This window comes from Mustelus asterias, chromosome 22 (genome assembly GCF_964213995.1).
Source record: "Mustelus asterias chromosome 22, sMusAst1.hap1.1, whole genome shotgun sequence".
Lineage (NCBI taxonomy): Eukaryota > Metazoa > Chordata > Chondrichthyes > Carcharhiniformes > Triakidae > Mustelus > Mustelus asterias.
In genome coordinates, this window is record NC_135822.1 from 45,242,790 (window position 1) to 45,269,457 (window position 26,668).

General features: G+C 46.9%; 1 protein-coding gene across 1 annotated transcript in view; it reads left to right on the plus strand.

Moving 5' to 3' along the window:
* Window positions 1-26,668, plus strand: part of LOC144509694 (ephrin type-B receptor 2) — a 1,012,102-nt gene that overhangs the window by 784,528 nt on the left and 200,906 nt on the right. The window contains exons 9-10 of the mRNA XM_078238477.1: window positions 12,796-12,904; window positions 20,718-20,785. Coding sequence (XP_078094603.1) covers window positions 12,796-12,904; window positions 20,718-20,785 — 177 coding nt within the window. The remainder of the gene's footprint in view (window positions 1-12,795; window positions 12,905-20,717; window positions 20,786-26,668) is intronic.

Genomic DNA, 26,668 nt, shown 5'->3' on the forward strand with positions numbered 1-26,668 from the left:
CTGTAGTCAATGACCATGTGATGTTTCTCTGCAGTCTTAACAACTACTACTTCGGACCTGACAAAAGCCCTGTCTCCAGCACTGTACCGTCTGCTCTTGGTGGCGATGGGCTTGCAGTCAGGGGTGAGATTTTCAAACAGTGAGGGAGGGGCGACTTTAAGGGTCGAGAGGCTGCAGGTGGTGCGTGGTGGGCGATCTAAGAACTGGTGATTGCAAACAGAGAGCGGGGGGAAAGGCCCATTATACTCCATGGTGACGCTCTTAAGGTGACACAGGAAATCTAACCCCAGGAGTACGGCAGTGCAGAGTTGTGGCAGCATGAGGAGCCTGAGATTTTTGTACACTGTGCCCCGTACAGTCAGGGTCGCCACGCAGGACCCGAGGACATCCACCGAGTGGGACTTTGAAGCCATGGAGATCGTTTGCTTCACTGGCAGTACTGAAAGGGCGTAGCAACTCACTGTGTTAGGGTGAATAAAGCTCTTCATACTCCCACAGTCAAATAAACAGCTTGTAGTGCGACCGTTTACTTCGATGTCCATCATGGACCTGGCGAGTTGGTGAGGCCTGGATTGGTCCAGTGTAACCGAAGCCACCGTTGGATTCTGCGACGCGGCTGACGGTGTCCAGGATGGCGGCCCCCACAGGTCGCATGCGGAGCTACTGGGCTTGGAGGTCAATTTCGCCCTGCATACCTTCACATAATGGCCCTTCTTTCCACACCCGGAGCAGATCGCTTCCTTCGCCGGGCAGCGTTGTCAGGGGTGCTTCCCCAGGCCGCAGAAGTAGCACTTCGGGCCTCCGGAGACTGCCGCAGCGGTCGGGCCATTGGTGGGACCTGGCGTGGCGTAGGCCTGCGGCCCTCCCGAGTACAGAGGTGGCGGCGACTGCGGCGTCCACGATGCACCCCCGTGGTCGGGGGTGTAGGCCTCGAGATTACGGAAGGCCACCTCTAACGAGTCGGCAAGTGCCACAGTCTTTTGTAGGTCCAGCCCACTTTGTTCCAGCAGTCGTTGTCGGATATAGTTTGACCTGATACCCGTGACATAGGCATCTCTGATTAAGTCCTCAGTGTTTTGGGCGGCTGTTACGGCCTTGCAGTTGCAGGCCCTGCCAAGTGCTCGCAATGCACACAGGAATTGGTCGCCCGATTCTCCTGGCTGTTGTCTGCGAGTAGCCAGAAGATGTCTGGCGTAGATTACATTAGACTGTTTGTTGTACTGGCCTTTTAAAAGTTCAATCGCATCCTTGTAAGTCTCAGCGTCTCTAATCATCGAGAATACTTGATCGCTTACCTGGGCGTGGAGCACGTGTAGCTTGTCGGTTTTGGTCCGGACGACGGAGGCGGAGGCGGTGAGGAAAGTTTCGAAACATCGCAGCCAGTGATCGAAGCTGTTAGAGGCTCCTACGGCTTGAGGATCCAATTCAAGTCTATCGGGTTTTAGTATCTGCTCCATCCCAAAACTTTTGCAAATATAATTGATGCACTATCAATCAAGCAAAGACTAGTTTGTATGCTGGAACAAATAGGCTTTTATTCGCAAAAGACTTGGAGCACACCCATGCTGATGAACTGGTCCAGGGACTGAGGCAGGGGGGTGGGGAGCAGTCACCTTTATACCTGCACCAGGGGGGGAGGAGTCCCAGGCAGGGCCGGCAGGGACATGTCCAGGTATGTCACACACACACACACAGGCAATAAGCTTAATAGTGGTTTACCACACCCGCCTCCTCCCCCTCCCCTCCCCCTCCTCCTCCCCCTCTCCCACCTCCCCCTCCCCCCACAACCCTCCTCCTCCCCCCTCCCCTTCCCCTCCTCCTCTCCCCTTGAGTCGGTTGGTACGTGACCTGACTTTTATATCTTTTTCCCAATGGAAGAAGGTGGAAGAGAGAACGTCCCGGGTGTGTGGGTTCCTTAATTATCCTGGCTGCTTTGCTGAGGCAGCGGGAACTGTAGACAGAGTCAATGGATGGGAGGCTGGTTTGCGTGATGATTGAGCTACATTCACGACCTTTTGTAGTTTCTCATGTCTTGGGTAGAGTAGGAGCCATACCAAGCTGTGATACAACCAGAAGAATTCTTTCTATGGTGCATCTATAAAAGTTGGTGAGAGTTGTAGCTGACATGCCAAATTTCCTTAGTCCTTATAAACCTATTGGTCAAATCTAGCCAGTGATTACCAGACTGTGCAGCTTAAGTGACCAAAGAAAATGATCTTCTGCACAGGCTGGCTTACCTTTAGCACTGCCTCTCAAGCTGATCTGTTTCCTGAAGATGGCTGCCTCGCTCTCCTGCTCTTCTGCTGCCTTCAGCCTCTAATCACTCGCTGAACTGATTCCTGGGATGGCTGCTTCTCTCTCTCTATTGCTGCTGCTTTTTCAATGCCTCATCTGTGTCCAAACTGCTTCCTGGCTCACAGCGCTGTGACTACTAATTGTATAAATTGCAAAGAGCAACCTGTTTCCTGTTCCTTCCTGTCTCTTATTTGCTGCTGAGGCATGGTTTACAAAATACATGGCTAAAATTCATTTTATAAACAGTCCAAAGATGTGTGGGTTAGGTGGATTAGCCATGCTAAATTGCCACTTAGTGTCAGGGGGATTAGTAGGATAAATACTTGGGGTTATGGGGATAGGGCCTGGGTGGGATTGTGGTTGGTGCAGAACCGATGGTCCAAATGGCCTCCTTCTGCACTGTAGGGATTATATGATGAGCATCCTATCATAGAACATAGAACAGTACAGCACAGAACAGGCCCTTCAGCACACGATGTTGTGCCGAGCTTTGTCTGAAACCCAGATCAAGCTATTTAAACATAGAACATAGAAAGCCACAGCACAAACAGGCCCTTCGGCCCACAAGTTGCGCCGATCACATCCCCACCTCTAGGCCTATCTATAGCCCTCAATCCCATTAAATCCCATGTACTCATCCAGAAGTCTCTTAAAAGACCCCAACGAGTTTGCCTCCACCACCACCGACGTCAGCCGATTCCACTCACCCACCACCCTCTGAGTGAGAAATTTACCCCTGACATCTCCTCTGTACCTACCCGCCAGCACCTTAAACCTGTGTCCTCTCGTAGCAACCATTTCAGCCCTTGGAAATAGCCTCTGAGAGTCTACCCTATCCAGACCTCTCAACATCTTGTAAACCTCTATCAGGTCACCTCTCATCCTTCGTCTCTCCAGGGAGAAGAGACCAAGCTCCCTCAACCTATCCTCATAAGGCATGCCCCCCAATCCAGGCAACATCCTTGTAAATCTCCTCTGCACCCTTTCAATGGCTTCAACATCTTTCCTGTAATGAGGTGACCAGAACTGCGCGCAGTACTCCAAGTGGGGTCTAACCAGGGTCCTATAAAGCTGCAGCATTATCTCCCGACTCCTAAACTCAATCCCTCGATTAATGAAGGCCAGTACGCCGTACGCCTTCTTGACCGCATCCTCCACCTGCGAGGCCGATTTAAGAGTCCTATGGACCCGGACCCCAAGGTCCTTCTGATCCTCTACACTGCTAAGAATGGTACCCTTCATATTATACTGCTGCTTCATCCCATTGGATCTGCCAAAATGGATCACCACACACTTATCCGGGTTGAAGTCCATCTGCCACTTCTCCGCCCAGTCTTGCATTCTATCTATGTCTCGCTGCAACTTCTGACATCCCTCCAAAATATCCACAATACCACCTACCTTGGTGTCGTCAGCAAACTTACCAACCCATCCCTCCACTTCCTCATCCAGGTCATTTATGAAAATGACAAACAGCAAGGGTCCCAGAACAGATCCCTGGGGCACTCCACTGGTCACTGACCTCCATGCAGAGAAAGACCCCTCCACAGCCACTCTCTGCCTTCTGCAGGCAAGCCAGTTCTGGATGCACAAGGCAACAGCCCCTTGGATCCCATGCCCTCTCACTTTCTCAAGAAGTCTTGCATGGGGGACCTTATCGAACGCCTTGCTGAAGTCCATATAGACCACATCCACCGCTCTTCCTTCGTCAATGTGTTTGGTCACATTTTCAAAGAACTCAACCAGGCTCGTAAGGCACGACCTGCCCTTGACAAAGCCGTGCTGACTACTTTTGATCATACTAAACTTCTCTAGATGATCATAAATCCTGTCTCTCAGGATCCTCTCCATCAACTTACCAACCACTGAGGTTAGACTCACCGGTCGGTAATTTCCTGGGCTGTCCCTGTTCCCTTTCTTGAATATAGGGACCACATCTGCAATCCTCCAATTTCCTCCTTATCATTCCGAAGTACTCCATGTGCCTATCCAATAGCTTCTTAAATGTTCCTAAAGTTTCTGACTCCACTATCCCTGCAGGCAGTCCATTCCACACCCCAACCACTCTCTGCGTAAAGAACCTACCTCGGACATCCTTCCTATATCTCCCACCATGAACCCGATAGTTATGCCCCCTAGTTACCGCTCCATTCACCCGAGGAAATAGTCTTTGAACGTTCACTCTATCTATCCCCCTCATCATCTTATAAACCTCTATCAAGTCTCCTCTCAACCTCCTCCACTCCAAAGAGAAAAGCCCAAGTTCCCTCAACCTTTCCTCATAAGACCTACCCTCCAAACCAGGCAGCATCCTGGTAAATCTCCTTTGCACTCTTTCCAGTGTCTCCACATCCTTCTTGTAGTGAGGTGACCAGAACTATCATCTTGTGACACCTAGAAAGACTAATTTAACCTCCTTTGGATCACCATGGGCGAGAAACATGAGTACACATATCTCTGAATTTAATTTCATTCGTGATTTATTTGCCCTAAAAACCACCTCACCTGTAATGCTAAGTTCCAGCATTTCATAATTGGCATTGGGGGGAATTTTCCCATCCCACCCGCCATGGGAATTGTAGCGGGAAGGCCGCGGTTTTGGGAAGAGCACAACCAGAAAATCCTACCCATAATGTCGGTCTGAGTGCTGTTAGGAACCAGATCAGAAACTCCAAGGTATATTATGGAGTTAGTCTAGACCCCAACATTTTTTTGATTTCTGCATTAGGGCAAGCAGAAGGTGTTTCACGCCATAGCATCATACAGTGCAGAAAAGGCCTTTTGACTCATTGAGCCTGCCCCAGAAATAACTGCCACTAAAGGCACTAGCGGGTAAATATGGGGCGGCACGGTAGCAGAGTGGTTGGCACTGCTGCTTCACAGCTCCAGGGACCTGGGTTCGATTCCCGGCTTGGGTCACTGTCTGTGTGGAGTTTGCACATTCTTCTCGTGTCTGCGTGGATTTCCTCCGGGTGCTCCGGTTTCCTCCCACAGTCCAAAGATGTGTGGGTTAGGTTGATTGGCCAGGTTAAAAATTGGCCCTTAAAGTCCTGAGATATGTAGGTTAGAGGGATTAGCGGGTAAATATGTGGGGGTAGGGCCTGGGTGGGATTGTGGTCGGTGCAGACTCGATGGGCTGAATGGCCTCCTCCTGCACAGGAGGGATTCTATGATTTCTATGATAAAGGCGAACTAATCCCATTTTCCTGCACTTGTCCCATATCTTTGAATTTTATGATATTTCAAGCGCTCATCCAAATATGTTTTAAAGGTTGTAAGGTTTCCGGCCTCTACTATCTCTTCAGGCAGCGCTTTCCAGATTCTCACCACCTTCTAAGGGAATTTAATTTCCTCAAATCCCTTCTGAATCTCCTTACCATAAAACTATACTCCCTCGTGATTGACCCCTCAACCAAGGGGAACAGCTGCTCCCTAGTCACCCTGTCCACACCCCTCATCATCTTATACACCTCTATCATTTTCCCCTTCAGCCTTCTCTGCTCTAAAAAAAACAATCCAAGCTGATCCAGTCTCTCCTTAAAGCTCAAATGCTTCATCCCAGGCAACATCCTGGTGAATCTCCTCTGTGCCAATTCTAGTGCTGTCACATCCTTTCTATAGTGAGGTGACCAGAACTGCACACAGTAATTCAGCTGTGACCTAATCAAAGTCTGTACAACTCCAACATTACCTCCTTGCTCTTATACGCTATGTCATGACTGATAAAAGCAAGTGTCCCATAAGCCTTCTTAACTATCCTATTCGCTTGCTTTGCTGACTTCAGGGATCTGTGAATAAGTACTCAAGATCCATCTGTTCCTCTGAGATTCCCAGTGTCCTGCCATTCATTAAATACTCCCTCATCTTGTTTCTTCTTCCAAAGTGCATCACCTTGCACTTTTAAAGGTTAAATACCATTTGCTACTGCTCTGCCCATTTAACCAACCTATCGATTTCTTCCTGTAACCTACGATCTAACTATCCTGCCAATCTTGGTGTCATGTACAGACTTCCATAATATTGCGTAACAGAGGGCGGCATGGTGACACAGTGGTTAGCACTGCTGCCTCATAGCGCAAGGGACCAGGGTTCAATTCCCGGCTTGGGCCATTGACTTTGTGGAGTCTGCACATTCTCCCATGTTTGTGTAGGTTTCAAAGAACAAAGAAAATTACAGCAAAGGAACAGGCCCTTCGGCCCTTCAAGCCTGCACTGACCACGCTGCCTGACTTAACTAAAACTTCCTACCTTTCCGGGGACCATATCCCTCTATTCCCATCCTATTCATGTACTTGTCAAGAAACCCCTTAAAAGTCACTACCGTATCCACTTCCACTACTTCCCCCGGCAACGAGTTCCAGGCACCCACTACTCTCTGTGTAAACGATCTGCCTCGTACATCTCCTTTAAACCTTGCCCCTCGATCCTGAAACCTATGCCCCCTAGTAATAGACTCTTCCACCCTGGGAAAAAGCTTCTGATTATCCACTCTGTCCATACCTCTCTTAAGCTTATAGACTTCTATCAGGTCGCCCCTCAACCTCCGTCGCTCCAGTGAAAACAAACCAAGTTTCTCCAATCTCACCTCATAGCTAATGCCCTCCATACCAGGCAACATCCTGGTAAATCTTTTCTGTACCCTCTCCAAAGCCTCCACATCCTTCTGGTAGTGTGGCGACCAGAATTAAACACTACATCCCAAGTGTGGCCTAACTAAGGTTCTATAAAGCTGCAACATGACTTGCCAATTTTTAAACTCAATGCCCCGGTCGATGAAGGCAAGCATGCCGTATGCCTTCTTGACTACCTTCTCCACCTGCATTGCCACTTTCAGTGACCTGTGTACCTGTACACCCAGATCCCTTTGCCTATCAATACTCTTAAGGGTTCTGCCATTTACTGTATATTTCCTATCTGTATTAGACCTTCCAAAAAGCATTACCTCACATTTGTCCGGATTAAACTCCATCTGCCATCTCTCCGCCCAATTCTGCAACTGATCTATATCCTGCTGTATCCTCTGATGTTCCTCATCGCTATCCGCAAATCCACCAACCTTTGTGTCATCCGCAAACTTACTAATCAATCCAGTTTCCTCCGGGTACTCCAGTTTCCTCCCACAGTCCGAAAGACGTGCCAGTTAGGGAGAATTTAGCACAGCCAATGCACCTCAGTATATCCGAACGTGCACCAGAGTGTGGTGACTAGGGGATTTTCACAGTAGCTTCATTGCACTGTTAATGTAAACCTACTTGTGACACTAATACCTAAACATAAACATTTCTCCCACATTTTCATCAATATTATTTATGTATATAAAAAACAACCACTACCCTTTGTGCATGCTTCAATTGACCGACTTAGAAGCTTTTATTAAAACAAACTTTATTATTCACAATATCGTTAAAATACAACAAAAGAATTAGCATAAACTTTACCAATTGGAAATACTTAAGTATGACAAGGTATAGTTCTTAACTATCTCTACAGTTCCAATCCAAGCAGTATCCTTACAGACATAACTTCCTCTTCAGAATCAGCACAAAAACAAAAATATTCACGTGGGTGCAATGTTTCCAGCCTTTTAACTCCTCTGGATAGATAGAAACAGACACCTGTCTTCTGACTCTCATGCAGGAACCTCCAGAGAAAGATACACCCCCAAACAGCAGAATCTCAGAGAAAGAGAGTGACTTTTTACAGAACCCAATCTCTGAATCAAGAGAGGGAAAGAGAGGCACTGCTCTCTAACACTTACAAACTGCAACTAAGCTTGATTTATTTGTGTAGACCTAGCTCTGCCCAGTCACATGATTTGTTCCCTATCAAGCATCCTAATGAAGCCCTACTCTGCAAAACCCTAGGGGAAGTCATTAAAATAACGGAACAGCATTAGCCCAGGTTAAAACAAACATTCCAGCAATTCGGAGCAGTTTTGCTGCTGCAGTAACAACAGAAGCTGTCGGTTGCAGACAATGCGACACTGGTGTTAGAACAGACTCTTAAACCAGTTCCTGCACACAAACATGACTCAATTGCATTTCTTAAAGGCATATTATTGTCACAGTGCAAAGCCAGTTTAATTGTTAAATCAAGCTTCTTAACTCATCTGTTTCTTTCTGGATGTAAGTTAATCTTTCAGTAACAAGCTGCCCTGTTTTTATTAGGATGTGATGCACTCTTTCTAATTGTGGTTGCTGATTCAATGTCATTCCTGATTTATTTTGATTAATGTTTCAGTCTGTGTTATTTAAAAGCACTGAAGCCTGTCATCAGTCTCAAATTCTGCAGAACCTCCACATCGGCAACTTTCTGGTGAATGGCAATGATTTTCTGAGTATTTCTCTTAGACCAGTTGGAGATTTGGGCGGAGAAATGGCAGATGGAGTTTAATCAGGGCAAGTGTAAGATAATGCATTTTGGAAGACATTAGGCATTAAATAGTAGGCATTAAAAAGTAAATGGTAGAACCCTTAGGAATATTGACAGACAGAGAGATCTGGGCGTACATGTCCACCGATCACTGAAAGTGGCAATGCAGGTTGGTAAGGCAGTCAAAAAAGCATATAGCATGTCTGCCTTCATCGGTTGGGGCATTGAGTACAAAAATTGGCAGGTCACGCTGCAGCTGTACAAGAACCTTAGTTAGGCCTCATTTAGAATATTGTGTACAATTCTGATCGCCACACTACCAGAAGGATGTGGATGCTTTGGAGAGGATACAGAAGAGGTTTACCAGGATGTTGCCTGGTCTGGAGGTTATTAGCTTTGAGGAGAGGCTGGATAAACTCGGTTTGTTCTCACTGGAAGAACCGAGGTTGAGAAGTGACCTGATAGAGGTCTACAAGATTATGAGTGGCGTGGATAAGTGGATAGTCAGATGCTCTTTCCTAGGGTAGAAAAGTCAAGTATTCAGGGACACTGGCTTAAGGTACATGGGGAAAAGTTTAGAGGAGATGTGCGAGGCAAGCTTTTTACACAGAGGGTGGTGAATGTCTGGAATGCACTGCCCGGGGAGGCGGTGGGAGCAGGTACGATTGCAGCATTTAAGGGGCAACTAGACAAATACATGAATAGGATGTGAATGGAAGGATACGGACTCCATAAGTGCATACGGTTTTAGTTCAGGCAGGCATCATGATCGGCACAGGCTTGGAGGACCGAAGAGCCTGTTCCTGTGCTGTACTGTTCTTTGTTCTTTATCCCAGTAGAACATTGCTGGCTTTGCTTCCAGATGAATACAACCTACTTGCAACAAGACTGACCTAACTGAGAAATACCAGACTCTCAATGCATCTTTCAATCCACAAACACATTTACTTTCTACAGTTTCCCTATTACTTCAATCATTTATTTAGGTGGTTTGAAAAACACCCTCCTATGAAATGTTTACCCTGGCTTTTCTGTCTATTGGCCAACATTTCCACAAATATGTAACGAGGAGAGATAAGAGCATTTTCAACATCACTTTTCTTACCATGTGGGTATCCGTCTTGATCTCCAAGTTTTTCTTTGAAACCCTGATCCACTAGTCTCACGTTAGCCTTATATGTACTTTTTCCAGACATATCCACTTGGGATATCCACCTGGAGCAGGGCTTGGAACAGACAGAGCACGACTCAAAGCCCATTCCTAACTGCCCTCCATTTCTGAGGGCATTTAAGAGTCAACCACATTGCTGTAAGTCGAGAGTCATATGTAGGCCACTCCAAGTAAGGACGGCAGATTTCCTTCCCTAAAGGACATGAGTGAACCAGATGGGTTTTTACAAAAATCAACAACGGTTTCATGGTCATCATTCAACTTTTGATTCCAGTTTTTTGACTGAATCCAAAATTCACCATCTGCTGTGGTGGGATTTGAACCCAGGTCCCCGGATCTTGCCATGGATCTCTGCATTACAAGTCCAGTGACAATAGCACTATGCCACTGCCTCCCTCCTCTGGCTGTTCTGAGCCCTCCTCTGGCTGTTCTGAGACCTGCACTGGCTGCTCTGAGACCTGCAATGGCTCATCTGAGCCCTCTCTCGCTGCTTGGAACCCTCCTCTGGCTGCTCTGAGACCTGCACTGGCTGCTCGGAGTCCGCCTCTGGCTGCTCGGAGTCCGCCTCTGGCTGCTCGGAGACCTCCTCTGGCTGCTCGGAGCCCTGATCTGGCTGCTTGGAGCCCTCCTCTGGCTGCTCGGAGCCTTCCTCTGGCTGCTCAGAGCCCTCCTCTGGCTGCTCGGAGCCCTCCTCTGGCTGCTCGGAGCCCTGCTCTGGCTGCTCGGAGCCCCGCTCTGGCTGCCCGGAGCCCCGCTCTGGCTGCCCGTAGCCCCCCTCTGGCTGCCCGGAGCCCCCCTCTGGCTGCCCGGAGCACCCCTCTGGCTGCCCGGAGCCCCCCGCTGGCTGCCCGGAGCCCCCCTCTGGCTGCCCGGAGCCCCCCTCTGGCTGCCCGGAGCCACCCTCTGACTGCCCGGAACCCCCCTCTGGCTGCCCGGAACCCCCCTCTGGCTGCCCGGAACCCCCCTCTGGCTGCCCGGAGCCCTGCTCTGGCTGCTCGGAGCCCTGCTCTGGCTGCTCGGAGCCCTGCTCTGGCTGCTCGGAGCCCTGATCTGGCTGCTCGGAGCCCTGCTCTGGCTGCTCGGAGCCCTCCTCTGGCTGCTCGGAGCCCTGCTCTGGCTGCTCGGAGGCCCGCTTTGGCTGCTCGGAGCCCTCCTCTGGCTGGCTGGAGCCCTCCTCTGGCTGGTCGGAGCCCTCCTCAGGCCCCTCTAAGCCCTGCTGATGCCACTCTAAATCCTGCTCTGGCTTTTTAAAAATACATTTTATGGGATGTGAGTGTCGGTGGCTGGGTGGGTGGGGGGGTTATGGGGAGGGGGTTTTGGGAAGGGGGTTTGTGGGGAGGGTACATGGCGGTATGCCAGAATGCCATTCACTATTGAAGTGACAGGTTCTACAGTGGTTGCACTGCTTTACGGAGAGTAGCAAAATGCAAAGAATTAGTTGGCGTGATGTTCAATCCTGATCATCCACTGGTCTTGTGTCCTTGCCACAAGAGAACTTGTGTTCTTTTAGATTCCTGTTAACCTTGAGCCTCATATCAACTATCCGTCACCATTGATAATTCAGCTGCCTCACCACCCTCAGGGTAAGACTCAGGGTAAGAGGTAGTCAATAGGCAGCTCACAGTCCAGGCATTGTAAGGAAGTTAAAACTAGAGGACACAGCCTCAAAATAAAGGGGGGTCGGTTTAAGACAGAGTTGAGGAGGAACTTCTTCTCCCAGAGGGTGGTGAATCTCTGGAATTCTCTGCCCACTGAGGTGGTGGAGGCTACCTCGCTGAATATGTTTAAAGCGCGGATGGATGGATTCCTGATCGGTAAGGGAATTAAGGGTTATGGGGATCAGGCGGGTAAGTGGTACTGATCCACGTCAGATCAGCCATGATCTTATTGAATGGCGGGGCAGGCTCGAGGGGCTAGATGGCCTACTCCTGCTCCTATTTCTTATGTTCTTATGTTCTTATGTTCATTGTGAGGGCTCCAAAAGAGAAAATGCTGGAAAATCTCTGCAGGTCTGGCAGCATCTGTAAGGAGAGAAAAGAGCTGACATTTCGAGTCCAGACGACTCTTTGTCAAAACTTTGTGGGGGCTCACCTGATGCAGCTTCTTCAGCCAGAGAATGGTGAATCTGTGGAACTCTTCGCCGCAGAAGGCTGTGGAGGCCAGGTCACTGAGTGTCTTTAAGACAGAGATTGATAGGTTCTTGATTAATAAGGGGATCAGGGGTTATGGGGAAAAGGCAGGAAAATGGGGATGAGATAAATATCAGCCATGATTGAATGGCGGAGCAGACTTGATGGGCCGAGTGGCCTAATTCTGCTCCTAAGTCTTGTGGTCTTATGGAACAGTCTCTGATTTGTTTCTTAATTAAATATGCCCTTTCTCAAACTGGGAGACCAAAACTGTACACATAGTACTCCAGATATAATCTCACCAATGTCCTATATCACTGCAGCAAAATATCCCTAATTTTTTTATTTCATTTTCCTTACAGTGAACAACAGCATTCCATTTGCTGTAGCTGCGTACTATAATTGTGTTACTCATGTACCAGGACACCCAGATCCCTCTGTACATCAAGAGTTCTGCAATCTCTCTCTCTATTTAAATAATATTCAGCTTTTCTATTCTTCCCATCAAATTAGACAAGTTCACATTTTTCCACAGTATACTCCATCTGCCAAATGTACGCCCACTCACTTAACCTCTCTATATCCCTTATGTCCTCTTCAAATGTTGCTTTCCTATCTAACTTTGTCCATCAGCAAATTTATTTCCTGCAACGTGAGTTTTTATTTTGTGCAGTAGCCTTTGATGTTGCACCTTGTCAAACGCCTCTGGAAATCTGTGTACAGCACATCCACAGACAAGCTGCATTACGGATTCTTAAAGGGAGGGATTTGTAGTAACTCTTGCCGAAACCTACTATGGACACCCCATTTACTGCCTTTTTTTTGTAGCTGAATATCAGACCAGTGTACAGGAGAAACTTCCCCTCATCATCGGCTCTGCAGCTGCTGGACTGGTCTTCATCATTGCTGTTGTTGTCATACTCATCGTTTGCAACAGGTAACTCGATGCTTTCACAATCTTCCAAACATTGATATTTATTTATTGTTACATGATCCCTTGTGCAGTTTATTTCTGTGCATGATATGTTAGTCCTTCAATTAAGAATTATTTTGAAATGTAGCAAACTTGCTCCTAGATTTTACGGTTTGGTTCTCAGCAATGCCCTGATGGTAGTTATCATTTGTTGTTTGCTTAATTTAGAAAGTGGTGTGATTTTTTTTCTCTAGCTCTCTATATGATGCTGATGGGACACCAGTTGGGAGCCTGCAGTGTTTTTCTTGCTCCATTGCTGTGCAGGGCTGTGCAGTTCTGCCTCAGTGCAGCCACAGTGCTGCATCCTCAGGATATGTGCTGCATGGAATGCAATTCTTTTCAGCCAGTCTAGAATCCTTGATGCTGACATATACAAGACTCAAGGAATTCTAACCAGATTTCAAATGTAACATTGTTGCATAAATCTCGCATTCTTTTTATGCATTAAACTCTATGATATAATTGTTTTGTAAATATACTCAATGGGAGTCATTGTATGTAGTTGTGAGTGAAGTGGGGTTGGTTTGTTCCATCTCTTCCACTAGAGTTAACCAACCTAGGAGTGAAAGTACTGATCAACCATTATCTAACTAGAATGGTGGAACAGGCTCAAGAGGCTAAATGCCTGACTCCTAATCCATGTTACTCGCCCATGCACATAGAAACAGAGCCAGAAATGTGCCTCAAAACAAACCTTTTCCTTTTATCACTGTTTAAATGTCCTGAATCCTAATTTTCATCCCTTGAGAGACATCTCCATGAGACTACAGGACCTAACTCTCTCCTTTTTACCCAACACTAACTCCTACAGGTCACCTATCTTCTGTCCAGACTCCCAGCTCCAAGATCAAGGTTTCCAGTTCCAACAAGGTTCAAGCTTCCGGCTCCAAGGTCCATCCTTCCAGGCTCCCAGGTCTAACCTCCCAAATCCCAGCTCTTTGTTTTCCACTCTCTCTCCCTTGTCATTGCTACCAATCAAACACCTTAATTTATTTCCCAATGGATAATCCCAGTAGGTGTAACAGTTGATCCAAGATCTACAGTCTTTAAGAAAAATGCCAGGTGGCACATATCGTCTCTTCCCTCTCCCTTCCTTTCCTACCTCTACCCAGCATTACTATTTTTGCCTCTGTTTTGACTGGTGTTATTCCAGTATTAATGCAGCAGTATTGTTTATACTCCTAGAATTGAAAAGAAAAAGATCTTAGCAGACTTCCAATAGTTAAAAGAACCAAACTCTTGTGAAAGATCATTTAAAGGCCAGCTCTGAGCTTTAAAAGTAAAGGTTTTTGGTATGACACTGGCAGACAATCTGAACATCGATATCTCAACAAACCATCCAGTGAGTGAGGAAGATGCAATACCAGGGAATCAAGACGGGTGGTTAACAGAGGAGAGGAACTTGCAGGAGATTAATTGAAATGAAAAAACTTGTCGAGCTGAAGCTAGTGTCAGACGTTTTCACTTGAGGATGGGAAAGTTGCTATTACGTGACTAAGAATCAAACAAAAATCTATACCAGTACTGTTATGGGGAAACTAGATTAAAGGGCAAAATAAGTAACTATAGACCAATGAATTCAACATGTGTATGGCATGAACTTCAAGAAGAAATTTGATATAGCTCTGGGGGCTAAAGGAATCAAGGAATATAGGAAGAAGGAGGAATCAGGATGTTGAATTCGATGATCTGCCATAATCAAAATGAATGATGGAGCAGGCTTAAAAGTCCAAATAGCCTACTCCTGCTTCTGGTGCCTATGTTTCTATGTTTCATAAAGGAAATAGGCAGAGGGAAAGACATAACCTAATTGGAAAAACAGAATTATTATATGAAAGCTAACTGGCATCAAACTAACCCAGTAGATATTTTAGGGATAGAAATTGCAGTTTGGGTGCAATCAGCTGGCATTCATTGTGCCTGAAACAATGCTAATTTTCTGAAATAGGATCTATTGCCAAAGGAGAAATAACCAGGACGTGTTAGAGTGTCAATGCCACTGAAAACTGTCTGTCCACATACATGGCTGCTGACTTGTGTGTCCTTGTTGAGGGACACTCAACATTTTGGAGGAAATAAAATATTAGTGAACCATTTCAAAGTTTCATTTACATGCACTAGTCAGTTTCTTAGTAAATTAAATATTATTTACCAACCTTTGTGACTACAAAAGCAAGAAGAGCCTTCCCATACAACTGCAATCATCAAAATCTTACAATTTTGCAATTCTGCCCCAAGGTTGCAGACAGTTCAGTGGGAAAAGTCTATTAAAAGTTCAACTAGTGAAAAAGATGAAATAAAATATGAGTGTAAGTGCTTTTGGGTGTAATTTATTTACACTTAAAATGTCCCCAACTCTTGAGTTGCCAATATGGTTTAAATAAGTAGACTCTCCACTCCACGGTGTATAATTTATCAATGATAAATTTCAACAGGATATTGGTTCGACAGTAGTTTGAGCAGAGTGAGAAGATTTGGACAGGTCACGAAAGGATGTTAAAACCAAAAGGAGTGCTAAGCATAGTTATGGGATAGGTAAGATAAATAGGAAATAATAGATAAATAGAAGTACACAGTACAAAATCACTAGAAATAAAATACCAGGAAAATTAATAGGACTAAAGGCTGCCAAGTTCCCCAGGACTGATGGCCTGGGGAATAGGATATTAAAGAAATGGTTTCTGAGAGATTGAATGTATTGGTTGTGTTCTTCCAAAATTTCCTAGATTCTGGAAAGATTCCAGCAGATTGGAAAACCATAACTTCTGTTCAAGGAGGAAAACGAAAGTAGGAAACTATAGACCAGTTAGTCTTGCATGGGAAAATGCCAGAATCCATTATTAAGGAGTTGGTCATGGGACCTGTTAAGAACCATAATAAAATCAAGCAAAGTCAGAATAGTTTTATGAAAAGGAAATCATGTCTGATCAATTTGTTAGAGTTCTTTGAGGATGTAACAAGCAGAGTAGATAAAGGGGAACCAGTAGATTTGGTATATTTAGATTTCACATAAAAGGTTACAACACATGATTAGAGCACATCAGGTTGAGATATTATATTATTATGGATAGAAGGTTGGCAGACTTAGTTAATCATTTTCAGGTTAGCAAACTGCAAGTAGTAGATTTCCACAGGACCTCAAATATTTACAATCCTTATCAATGACTTGGATGAAGAGTCAGGTTTAATTGTTGTCAAATTTGTTGACAACACAAAACTAGATGGAAAAGAAAGCTATGAGGAGAATGGGAAGGGCTGAAATTTTAACAGTTCTGCATCTGGATCATCATCGCCACAGCTGTCCCATTAATAAAATATATTTAAGAGGTCTGTGTTTTATTTTTATTTAATTTTTTACTCCATCCTTAAAATTACGAAACAGTGCTCAGAGTGGACCAGATGGACCTGAATCCATTCCTTGTTTGCTCCAAAAACCAAATTCAAAATCCAATTGAATCCAATTCATGGTCTCCACAAGAGAGACAAACAAGATCCAAGCTGACAAGATAAGGCCTTGCAACTCATCTTGGTCTTGATGTTGCCAACTGGGGTTTCCTAGTTTGCAATCCAGGTCAAAATAATTGCTTCACGGAAGGAATAGGTTGGGATTGATAAATCAGAAGATGCACCCCCCTCCCCTTCCCCCAGACCCATAATGGCAGCTGTACCACGGCTGCAGTTGCTGGCTGACCATTCAGGAACATGGCCAGACAACTGTGATGTTTTAAAATTAAAATAAGCTTGTGCCTCTCAGTTTAAATCCTCCCATTGACAACTGTCACTTGGCCAGTGGAGCTGCTGATCTCCAAGTGTTTTGGTGCATGCTACAATCAGGGAAATGAGTAGGCAGCGTAAATTTTGGTCCTCAACAGGATTGAAACCAATTTCCTTGCCAGGGGTTCACCGGTGACTTTGTCGAGGGCAGGTCATGTCTTACAAATTTATTTGAGTTCTTTGACAAGGTGACACAGGCAGCGGATGAGGGTGGTGCCATGGATGTTGTATATTTGTATTTTTAGAAAGCATTTGATACAGTGTCACATGGCAGGTTGGTTAGCAAATTAGAAATGTTTTGGGCTGATGGGTCCCTGATAGTATGGATTAGAGGTTGGCTATGAGATAGGAAACAAAGGATTAGTATAGATGGGTATTTCTCAGACTGAAGACAAGTTGAAAGTGGTTTTCCCCAGGAATCAGTGCTGGCTGGTACCCTTGCTTTTTTTGATTTATATAAACAATTTAGCGTTGAGGGTAAAATCTCTAAATTTGCTGATGATACTAAGCTAGCGACAGTAGTGAATTGTGAGCATGATGCTGAGCAATTTCAGAGGAACATTGATAAGTTGGCCAGATGGGCAGACGCCTGGCAGATGAATTTCAATGCAGCGAAATGTGAAGCAATGCATTTTGGTACAAGAAACATAGATAGACAATACAGGCTCAGTGGTACAACTTCTAGGGCAGTACAGGAGCAGAGGGACCTCAGGATTCAAGTGCATAATTCTCTGAAAGTGGCCAGGCAAGTTGAAACAGTTGTTAAGAAAGATTATACGATCCTTGCGTTTATCAATAGAAGCATAGAGTAAGGAAGCAATGCTACATCTCTGCAAATCATTGCTCAGACCACATTTGGAGTATTGTGTTCAGTTCTGGGCATTTGATTTAAGAAGGATGTTAAAGCCCCAGGGGAGTGCAAAGGAGATTTACTCGAATGATACCAGGAATGAGGAATTTTAGATTCAAGTCAAAATTAGAGAAATTGGGCTTATTCTCCTTGGAGCAGAAAAGATTAAGAGGTGATCTTATTAAGGTGTTCAAAATTCTGAACAATTTTGACAGGGTAAAGAAGGATATTTGGTATGTCAGTGACCAGGTGTCACCATTTCAAGATGGACAGCAAGATGGTCAGCGAGAGAGCTAAGAATGAGATGAGGAGAAATTTCTTTGCTCAGAGAGTTGTTGGGATTTGGAATGCTCTGCCTGGGAGAGAGGTGGAGGCGGATTCCATGGGAGATTTCAATGAGAGTTGGATACAGATTTTTAAAGTCATGAATTTAAAGGGCTATGGAGATAGAGCTGGAGGATGGGACTCGCTGGGTAGCTCTTTCGGGAGCCAGTGCAGACACAATGGGCCAACTGGCCTCTTTCTGTGCTGCAAAATTCTATGATTATATGATTCTGTGAAATGGATGGGGTCAAAATTGAGAGGCCGGAGATGCCTTTCATACTGATACTAATGCTGATAATACTGTGAGTGGATAAGTCATTTGTGACTGGGGTTGGAGATAGCAGAAGGACTTTCCCCATGATTCCAATCTTCTCTAGATTTGATGGGGTAGGCAGTGGATTAGAGAAAATCCACAGGTGGAGTGGAGGTAACATTACTAAACTGGTAATGCAAAGACACAGGCTAATATTCTGAGGACATGGCAGCTGGTGGAATTTATATTCAATTCATTAATAAATCTGGAATTAGAAGCTAGTCTCAGTAATGGTGACTATGAAACTATTGGATTGTTGCAATATCTCAACTGGTTCTATTGCCCTTTAGTGATGGAAATCTGCCGTCCTTATCCTTTGAACTCAGATTGCCTAGAAAAATGCTGAGTTGTACCAAAACACTACAGAAAAGTCAAAAAGGAATAAAACCTTCTGAAACTTATAACTATCATCATCACCATCTAGTATTTTGAATGAAACCCTCAGGATGGTGACATGAGCTGAAGAAAGGTAGATGGAGTTCACTGGGGAGAAATGTAGAATGATGTATTTTACTTTAGTGATGATGTATTTTAGTGAATGATGTATTTTATTTTAGTGACTAGAATGGTTGACGAGGGAAGGGCCGTGGATGTCGTCTATTTGGACTTAAGTAAAGCGTTTGACAAATTACCTCATGGTAGGTTGGTACAAAAGGTTGGATTTCATGGGATAAAGGGGGAGGTGGCTAGATGGGTGGAGAACTGACTTGGTCACAGAAGACAGAGGGTGGTAGTGGAAGGGTCTTTTTCTGGCTGGAGGCCTGTGACTAGTGGTGCATTGCAGGGCTCTGTATTGGGACCTCTACTGTTTGTGATTTATATAAACGATCTGGAAGAAGGTGTAACTGGGATGATCAGTAAGTTTGTGCACGACACAAAATTGGCTGGACTTGCAGATAGTGAGGAACATTGTCAGAGGCTACAGAAGGATATAGATAGGCTGGAAATTTGGGCAAAGAAATGGCAGATGGAGTTCAATCCAGATAAATGCAAAGTGATGCATTTTGGTAGAGCTAATGTAGGGGGGAGCTATACGATAAATGGCAGAACCATAAAGGGTGTAGATACACAGAGGGACCTGGGTGTGCAAGTCCACAGATCCTTGAAGGTGACGTCACAGGTGGAGAAGGTGGTGAAGAAGGCATATGGCATGCTTGCCTTTATAGGATGGGGCATAGAGTATAAAAGTTGGGGTCTGATGTTGCAGATGTATAGAACGTTGGTTTGGCCGCATTTGGAATACTGCGTCCAGTTCTGGTCGCCACACTACCAGAAGGACGTGGAGGCTTTAGAGAGAGTGCAGAGGTGGTTTACCAGGATGTTGCTTGGTATGGAGGGGCTTAGTTATGAGGAGAGATTGGGTAAACTGGGATTGTTCTCACTGGAAAGACGGAGGATGAGGGGAGACCTAATAGAGGTGTATAAAATTATGAAAGGCATAGATAGGGTGAACGGTGGGAAGCTTTTTCCCAGGTCGGTGGTGACGTTCACGAGGGGTCATAGGTTCAAGGTGAGGGGGGGGGGAGGTTTTACACGGATATCAGAAGGACACATTTTACACAGAGGGTGGTGGAGGCCTGGAATGTGCTGCCGGGCAAGGTGGTGGAGGCGGGCACACTGGGAACGTTTAAGACTTATCTAGATAGCCACATGAACAGAGTGGGAATGGAGGGATACAAAAGAATGGTCTAGTTTGGACCAGGGAGTGGCACGGGCTTGGAGGGCCGAAGGGCCTGTTCCTGTGCTGTATTGTTCTTTGTTCTTTGTACAAAAGTTAATAAGGACATTGAGCACACCAAACAATAAATAGCACAATATTGAAAATGTGGGTGAGCAGAGGGATGTTGACGTTCATCCTTAAATCCGTGAAGGTGACAGTCTGGGTTTATAAACAGAGGAATGGAATATAAAATCAATGAAAGTGTGATGTAACTTTCCAAATCACGAGTCAGGTCTCAGCTAGTGTACTGTTGGCATCAGTGTTCAGGTGAGATCTAAATAGCTGAGAAAGCTACAGAGGATAGCAAGATGGTATCCAGGATGAGGGTCTTCAGTTATGAGGGGAGATTGAAAAAGTCAGAACTATTCTTGAAACAGAGAGAGTTAAAAATTGACAAGATGATGAGGGATTTTGATGGGAAATGGATATAGGAGGACTATTCCCTCAAGAGTGGATCAAAAGCTAGAGGTCACAGATTTCAAATCATTGGCAAGTGATGAGAACATTTCACCTGAAAAAGTGATGGGAAATGATTCTGTCGATAATTTTAAGAGAGAGGCAGATAGAAGTTGAGGATGAAGAACTTACAGGGTTCTGGACAAAAGCAGGAATGTGAGGCTAAATAGGTCTGACTGGTCTTTCCAAGAAACAGCCGAGCCATAATGGATTGAATAGTTTGCTGATGTACTCCCTGTTTCTGTGATTGTATGAAATAGAAGTGGGAGATTTTAAATTCAACCTATTACCATGTCAACAATTATGTATTGACAGCAGCTCTCACTTGGTTCACTTTCAGGAGACGCGGGTTTGACCGGGCAGACTTGGAATACACGGACAAACTACAACATTACACCAGTGGTCATGGTGAGTTCAGATATCTCCATATATTTGTTACAAATAAACTAGACAGAATTGATGAGCAAATTACAACACATCTACGGGTACACTTCAGCATTTGATCAAGTCTGATTAGATTGCAGAGGACAAGCTGTGCCCAGGAAAGCCCTGATATATCTCTGTGATGCAGTCTCTGCCGTGTAGCAGTCTCTGGCATGTTGCAGTCTCTGGCATGTCGCTGTCCCTGGCGTGTCACTGTCCTTGGCGTGTCGCTGCACTGGCGTGTTGCTGCACTGGCGTGTCACTGCACTGGTGTGTCGCTGCACTGGCATGTCACTGCACTGGCGTGTCGCTGCACTGGCGTGTCGCTGTCCCTGGCGTGATGCAGTCCCTTGTGTGACGCAGTCTCTGGCGTGACGCAGTCCCTGGCGTGACGCAGTCTCTGGCGTGACGCAGTCTCTGGCGTGAGGCAGTCCCTGGCGTGACGCAGTCCCTGGCATGACGCAGTCTCTGGCGTGACGCAGTCTCTGGCGTGAGGCAGTCCCTGGCGTGAGGCAGTCCCTGGCGTGATGCAGTCCCTTGTGTGACGCAGTCTCTGGCATGACGCAGTCTCTGGCGTGACGCAGTCCCTGGCATGACGCAGTCCCTGGCATGACGCAGTCCCTGGCATGACGCAGTCTCTGGCATGACGCAGTCTCTGGCGTGACGCAGTCCCTGGCATGACGCAGTCCCTGGCATGACGCAGTCTCTGGCATGACGCAGTCTCTGGCATGACGCAGTCTCTGGCGTGACGCAGTCCCTGGCATGACGCAGTCTCTGGCGTGAGGCAGTCCCTGGCGTGAGGCAGTCCCTGGCGTGACGCAGTCCCTGGCGTGACGCAGTCTCTGGCGTGAGGCAGTCCCTGGCGTGACGCAGTCTCTGGCGTGATGCAGTCTCTGGCGTGAGGCAGCCCCTGGCGTGACGCAGTCTCTGGCGTGAGGCAGTCCCTGGCGTGACGCAGTCTCTGGCGTGAGGCAGTCCCTGGCGTGACGCAGTCCCTGGCGTGACGCAGTCTCTGGCGTGAGGCAGTCCCTGGCGTGACGCAGTCCCTGGCGTGAGGCAGTCCCTGGCGTGACGCAGTCCCTGGCATGAGGCAGTCCCTGGCGTGACGCAGTCCCTGGCGTGAGGCAGTCCCTGGCGTGACGCAGTCCCTGGCATGAGGCAGTCCCTGGCGTGACGCAGTCCCTGGCGTGACGCAGTCTCTGGCGTGACGCAGTCCCTGGCGTGACGCAGTCCCTGGCGTGAGGCAGTCCCTGGCGTGACGCAGTCCCTGGCGTGACGCAGTCTCTGGCGTGACGCAGTCCCTGGCGTGACGCAGTCTCTGGCGTGACGCAGTCCCTGGCGTGACGCAGTCTCTGGCGTGACGCAGTCCCTGGCGTGACGCAGTCTCTGGCGTGACGCAGTCCCTGGCGTGACGCAGTCTCTGGCGTGACGCAGTCCCTGGCACATTTGCAACAGAGAATATCAGTGAGGTTAGAAGGTTCACAGTGAGTGCTGTCTGATTGAGAGGAATGCTTCTGGAGTTGGGTGAACACAGGGAGTTAGGGTGAAACAGGCAGCAGAGGCTCCAAACGAGAGTGCTGATTGGTCAGTGTTTTTTCCTTTTGCTCTTGGCATTGTAGTTGTTGTTGTTGTTGTACACGATTATAGTGTTTCTGTATAATTTCTGTGGTTTATAGTTTGGAAAGGTTACACTCGGTAATAACAAGGAGCAGGAAAGAAAGGCCCTCGAAAATTGTATATATCTGAAACAAAACATCTTTCAAAAGTTTAATTTAAAGGCGTAAGACATGACAGGAGAGCTCCAAGCCGTGGTTTGCTCCTCTTGCTCCATGTGGCAGGCTGGGGACAGTTCCAGTCCCCTGGGTCAGCATGTGTGCAGGAAGTGTCTCCAGCTACAGCTCCTGGAAGCTCGAGTTTCAGAGCTGGAGCGGCGGCTGGAGACATGGTGGAGCATCCACGAGTCAGAGAGTATCGTGGATAGCACGTATAGAGCGGTGGTCACACAGCAGACTCAGACTCCGCAGGCAGGAAGAGAATGGGTGACCACTAGACAGAGCAAGAGGGATAGGCAGGTAGTGCAGGAATCTCCTGTGACCATTCCCCTGCCAAACAGATACACCTCTCGAGGGAAAGCAGCAGCAGCCAAACGCGTTGCAGCACGGTTGGTTCTGCTGCAGAGGGGAGGGGTAAAAAGAGTGCCAGTGCAATAGTTATGGGGGATTCAATTATAAGGGGAATAGACAGACGTTTCTGTGGCCGCAAACGAGACTCCAGGATGGTATGTTGCTGCTCGGGTCAAGGATGTCTCGGAGCGGCTGCAGAACATTCTGAAGGGGGAGGGCGAACAGCCAGTAGTCGTAGTACACGTTGGTACAAGCAACATAGGTAAAAAAATGGGATGAGGTCCTAAAAGCAGAATGCAGAGAGCTGGGAAGAAAGTTAAGAAATTGGACCTCAAAGGTAGTGATCTCAGGATTACTACCGGTGCCACGTGCTGGTCAGAGTAGAAATGAGAGGATATATCGGATAAATACGTGGCTGAAGAGATGGTCATGATGTGGAGATGCCGGCGTTGGACTGGGGTAAACACAGTAAGAGTTTTAACAACACCAGGTTAAAGTCCAACAGGTTTATTTGGTAGCAAATGCCATTAGCTTTTGGAGCGCTGCTCCTTCATAGAATCATAGAAATCATAGAAAACCCTACAGTACAGAAAGAGGCCATTCGGCCCATCGAGTCTGCACCGACCACAATCCCATCCAGGCCCTACCCCCATATCCCTACATATTTTACCCGCTAATCCCTCTAATCTACGCATCCCAGGACACTAAGGGGAAATTTTAGCATGGCCAATCAACCTAACCTGCACATCTTTGGACTGTGGGAGGAAACCGGAGCACCCGGAGGAAACCCACGCAGACACGAGGAGAATGTGCAAACTCCACACGGACAGTGATCCAAGCCGGGAATTGAACCCAGGTCCCTGGAGCTGTGAAGCAGCAGTGCTAACCACTGTGCTACCGTGCCGCCCAACCACTGTGCTACCGTGCCACTTCGTCAGATGGAGTGGATATCTGCTCTCAAACAGGGCATACAGAGAGACAAAATCAAGTTACAGAATACTGATTAGAATGCGAATCTCTACAACCAAACAGGTCTTAAAGATACAGACAATGCGAGTGGAGGTAGCATTAAGCATAGGTTAAAGAGATGTGTATTGTCTCCAGACAGGACAGCCAGTGAGATTCTGCAAGTCCAGGAGGCAAGCTGTGGGGGTTACTGATAGTGTGACATGAACCCAAGATCCCGGTTTAGGCCGTCCTCATGTGTGCGGAACTTGGCTATCAGTTTCTGCTCAGCGACTCTGCGCTGTCGTGTGTCATGAAGGCCACCTTGGAGAACGCTTTCCCGAAGATCAGAGGCTGAATGCCCATGACCGCTGAAGTGCTCCCCCACAGGAAGAGAACACTCTTGCCTGGTGATTGTCAAGCGTTGTTCATTCATCCGTTGTTGTAGCGTCTGCATGGTCTCCCCAATGTACCATGCGTCGGAACATCCTTTCCTGCAGCGTATCAGGTAGACAACGTTGGCCGAGTTGCAAGAGTATGTACCGTGTACCTGGTGGATAGTGTTCTCACGTGAGATGATGGCATCCATGTCGATGATCCGGCACATCTTGCAGAGGTTGCTGTGGCAGGGTTGTGTGGTGTCGTGGTCACTGTTCTCCTGAAGGCTGGGTAATTTGCTGCGGACAATGGTCTGTTTGAGGTTGTGCGGTTGTTTGAAGGCAAGAAGTGGGGGTGTGGGGATGGCCTTGGCAAGATGTTCATCTTCATCAATGACATGTTGAGGGCTCCGCAGAAGATGTCGTAGCTTCTCCGCTCTGGGGAAGTACTGGACGACAAAGGGTACTCTGTCCACCGTGTCCCGTTTTTGTCTTCTGAGGAGGTCGGTGCGGTTTTTCGCTGTGGCGCATCGGAACTGTTGATCGATGAGTCGAGCACCATATCTTGTTCTTATGAGGGCATCTTTCAGTGTCTGGAGGTGTCTGTTGCGATCCTCCTCATCTGAGCAGATCCTGTGTATATGGAGGGCTTGTCTGTAAGGGATGGCTTCTTTAACGTGTTTAGGGTGGAAGCTGGTATCCTCAGAAGACAAACACGGGACGCGACAGACCGAATACCCTTCGTCGTCCAGTACTTCCCCGGAGCGGAGAAGCTACGACATCTTCTCCAGAGCCTTCATCATGACATTGATGAAGACGAACATCTCGCCAAGGCCATCCCCACACCCCCACCTCTTGCCTTCAAACAACCGCACGACCTCAAATAGACCATTTTCCGCAGCAAACTACCAGCCTTCAGGAGACCAGTGACTATGACACCACACAACCCTGCCACAGCAACCTCTGCAAGACGTGCCAGATCATCGATACGGATGCCATCATCTCACATGAGAACACCATCCACCAGGTACATGGTACATACTCTTGCAACTCGGCCAACGTTGTCTACCTGATACGCTGCAGGAAAGGATGTTCCGACGCATGGTACATTGGGGAGACCATGCAGACGCTACGACAACGGATGAATGAATACCGCTCGACAATCACCAGGCAAGAATGTTCTCTTCCTGCTGGGGAACACTTCAGCAGTCACGGGCGTTCGGCCTCTGATCTTCGGGAAAGCGTTCTCCACGGCAGCCTTCATGACACACGACAGCGCAGAGTCGCTGAGCAGAGACTGATAGCCAAGTTCCGCACACATGAGGACAGCCTCAACCAGGATCTCGGGTTCATGTCACACTATCTGTAACCCCCATGACTTCCTGGGCTTGCAAAATCTCACTAACTGTCCTGTCTGGAGACAATATCCATCTCTTTAACCTGTGCTTAACCCTCTCTCCACTCACATTGTCTGTACCTTTAAGATTTGATTACCTGTAAAGACTCGCATTCCAACCATTATTTTGTAACTTGAGTTTGTGCCTTTATATGCCTTGTTTGTGAACAGAACTCCCACTCACCTGACGAAGGGGCAGCACTCCGAAAGCCAGTGGCTTTTGCTACCAAATAAACCTGTTGGACTTTAACCTGGTGTTGTGAGGCTTCTTACTGTGTTTACCCCAGTCCAACGCCGGTATCTCCACATCATGACTTCCTCATGGACAGAGAGGAATTGAAAATTTGTGTCGGACTCCCTGCAATTTCCTGCCTCGCCTCCCACAGCAGCCTGGGATGTAATTCATCCGGACCTGAGGATTTGTCCATTTTTAAACCCATCAGAACCTCCAATATCTCCTCATTTCCTATGTTAAACTGTGCAAGAACCTCACAGTTCTTCATCCTGAATTCCGCACCTGAATTCTCCTTTTCCTGAGCAATGAGAAATATGCATTTAAAACCCTTCCAATATCCTGTGGCTTCACAAACAGATTACCCCCTTAGTCTCTAATGGGCCCTTCACTTTCCCTGGTTAACCCCTTCCCTGTAATGTATTTATAAAATATCTTTGGATTCTCCCTAATCCTGTTCGCAAGTCCTTTTTCATGTCCCCTTTTTTGTTCTTCTAATTGCTTTCTAAAGTTCCCTCTTGCATTTCCTATATTCCTCTAGGGCCACAGCTGAATTGCTCCCTTTGGACTTGATAGAAGCCTTTCTCTTCTTCATCATCCAATTCTGAATTGTCCTGAACATCCAGGATTCCCTGAACTTATTGCTCCTACAGTTTCCCCTATGGGGAACTGTAATCTCCCCAGTTTCATTTTGAATGCCGCACGCTATTCTGCTGTAGACTTACCTGCAAGGAATTGTTCTCAGTCAACTTTGGTCAGATGCTGCCTCATTTTAATAAAATCTGCCTTCCTCCA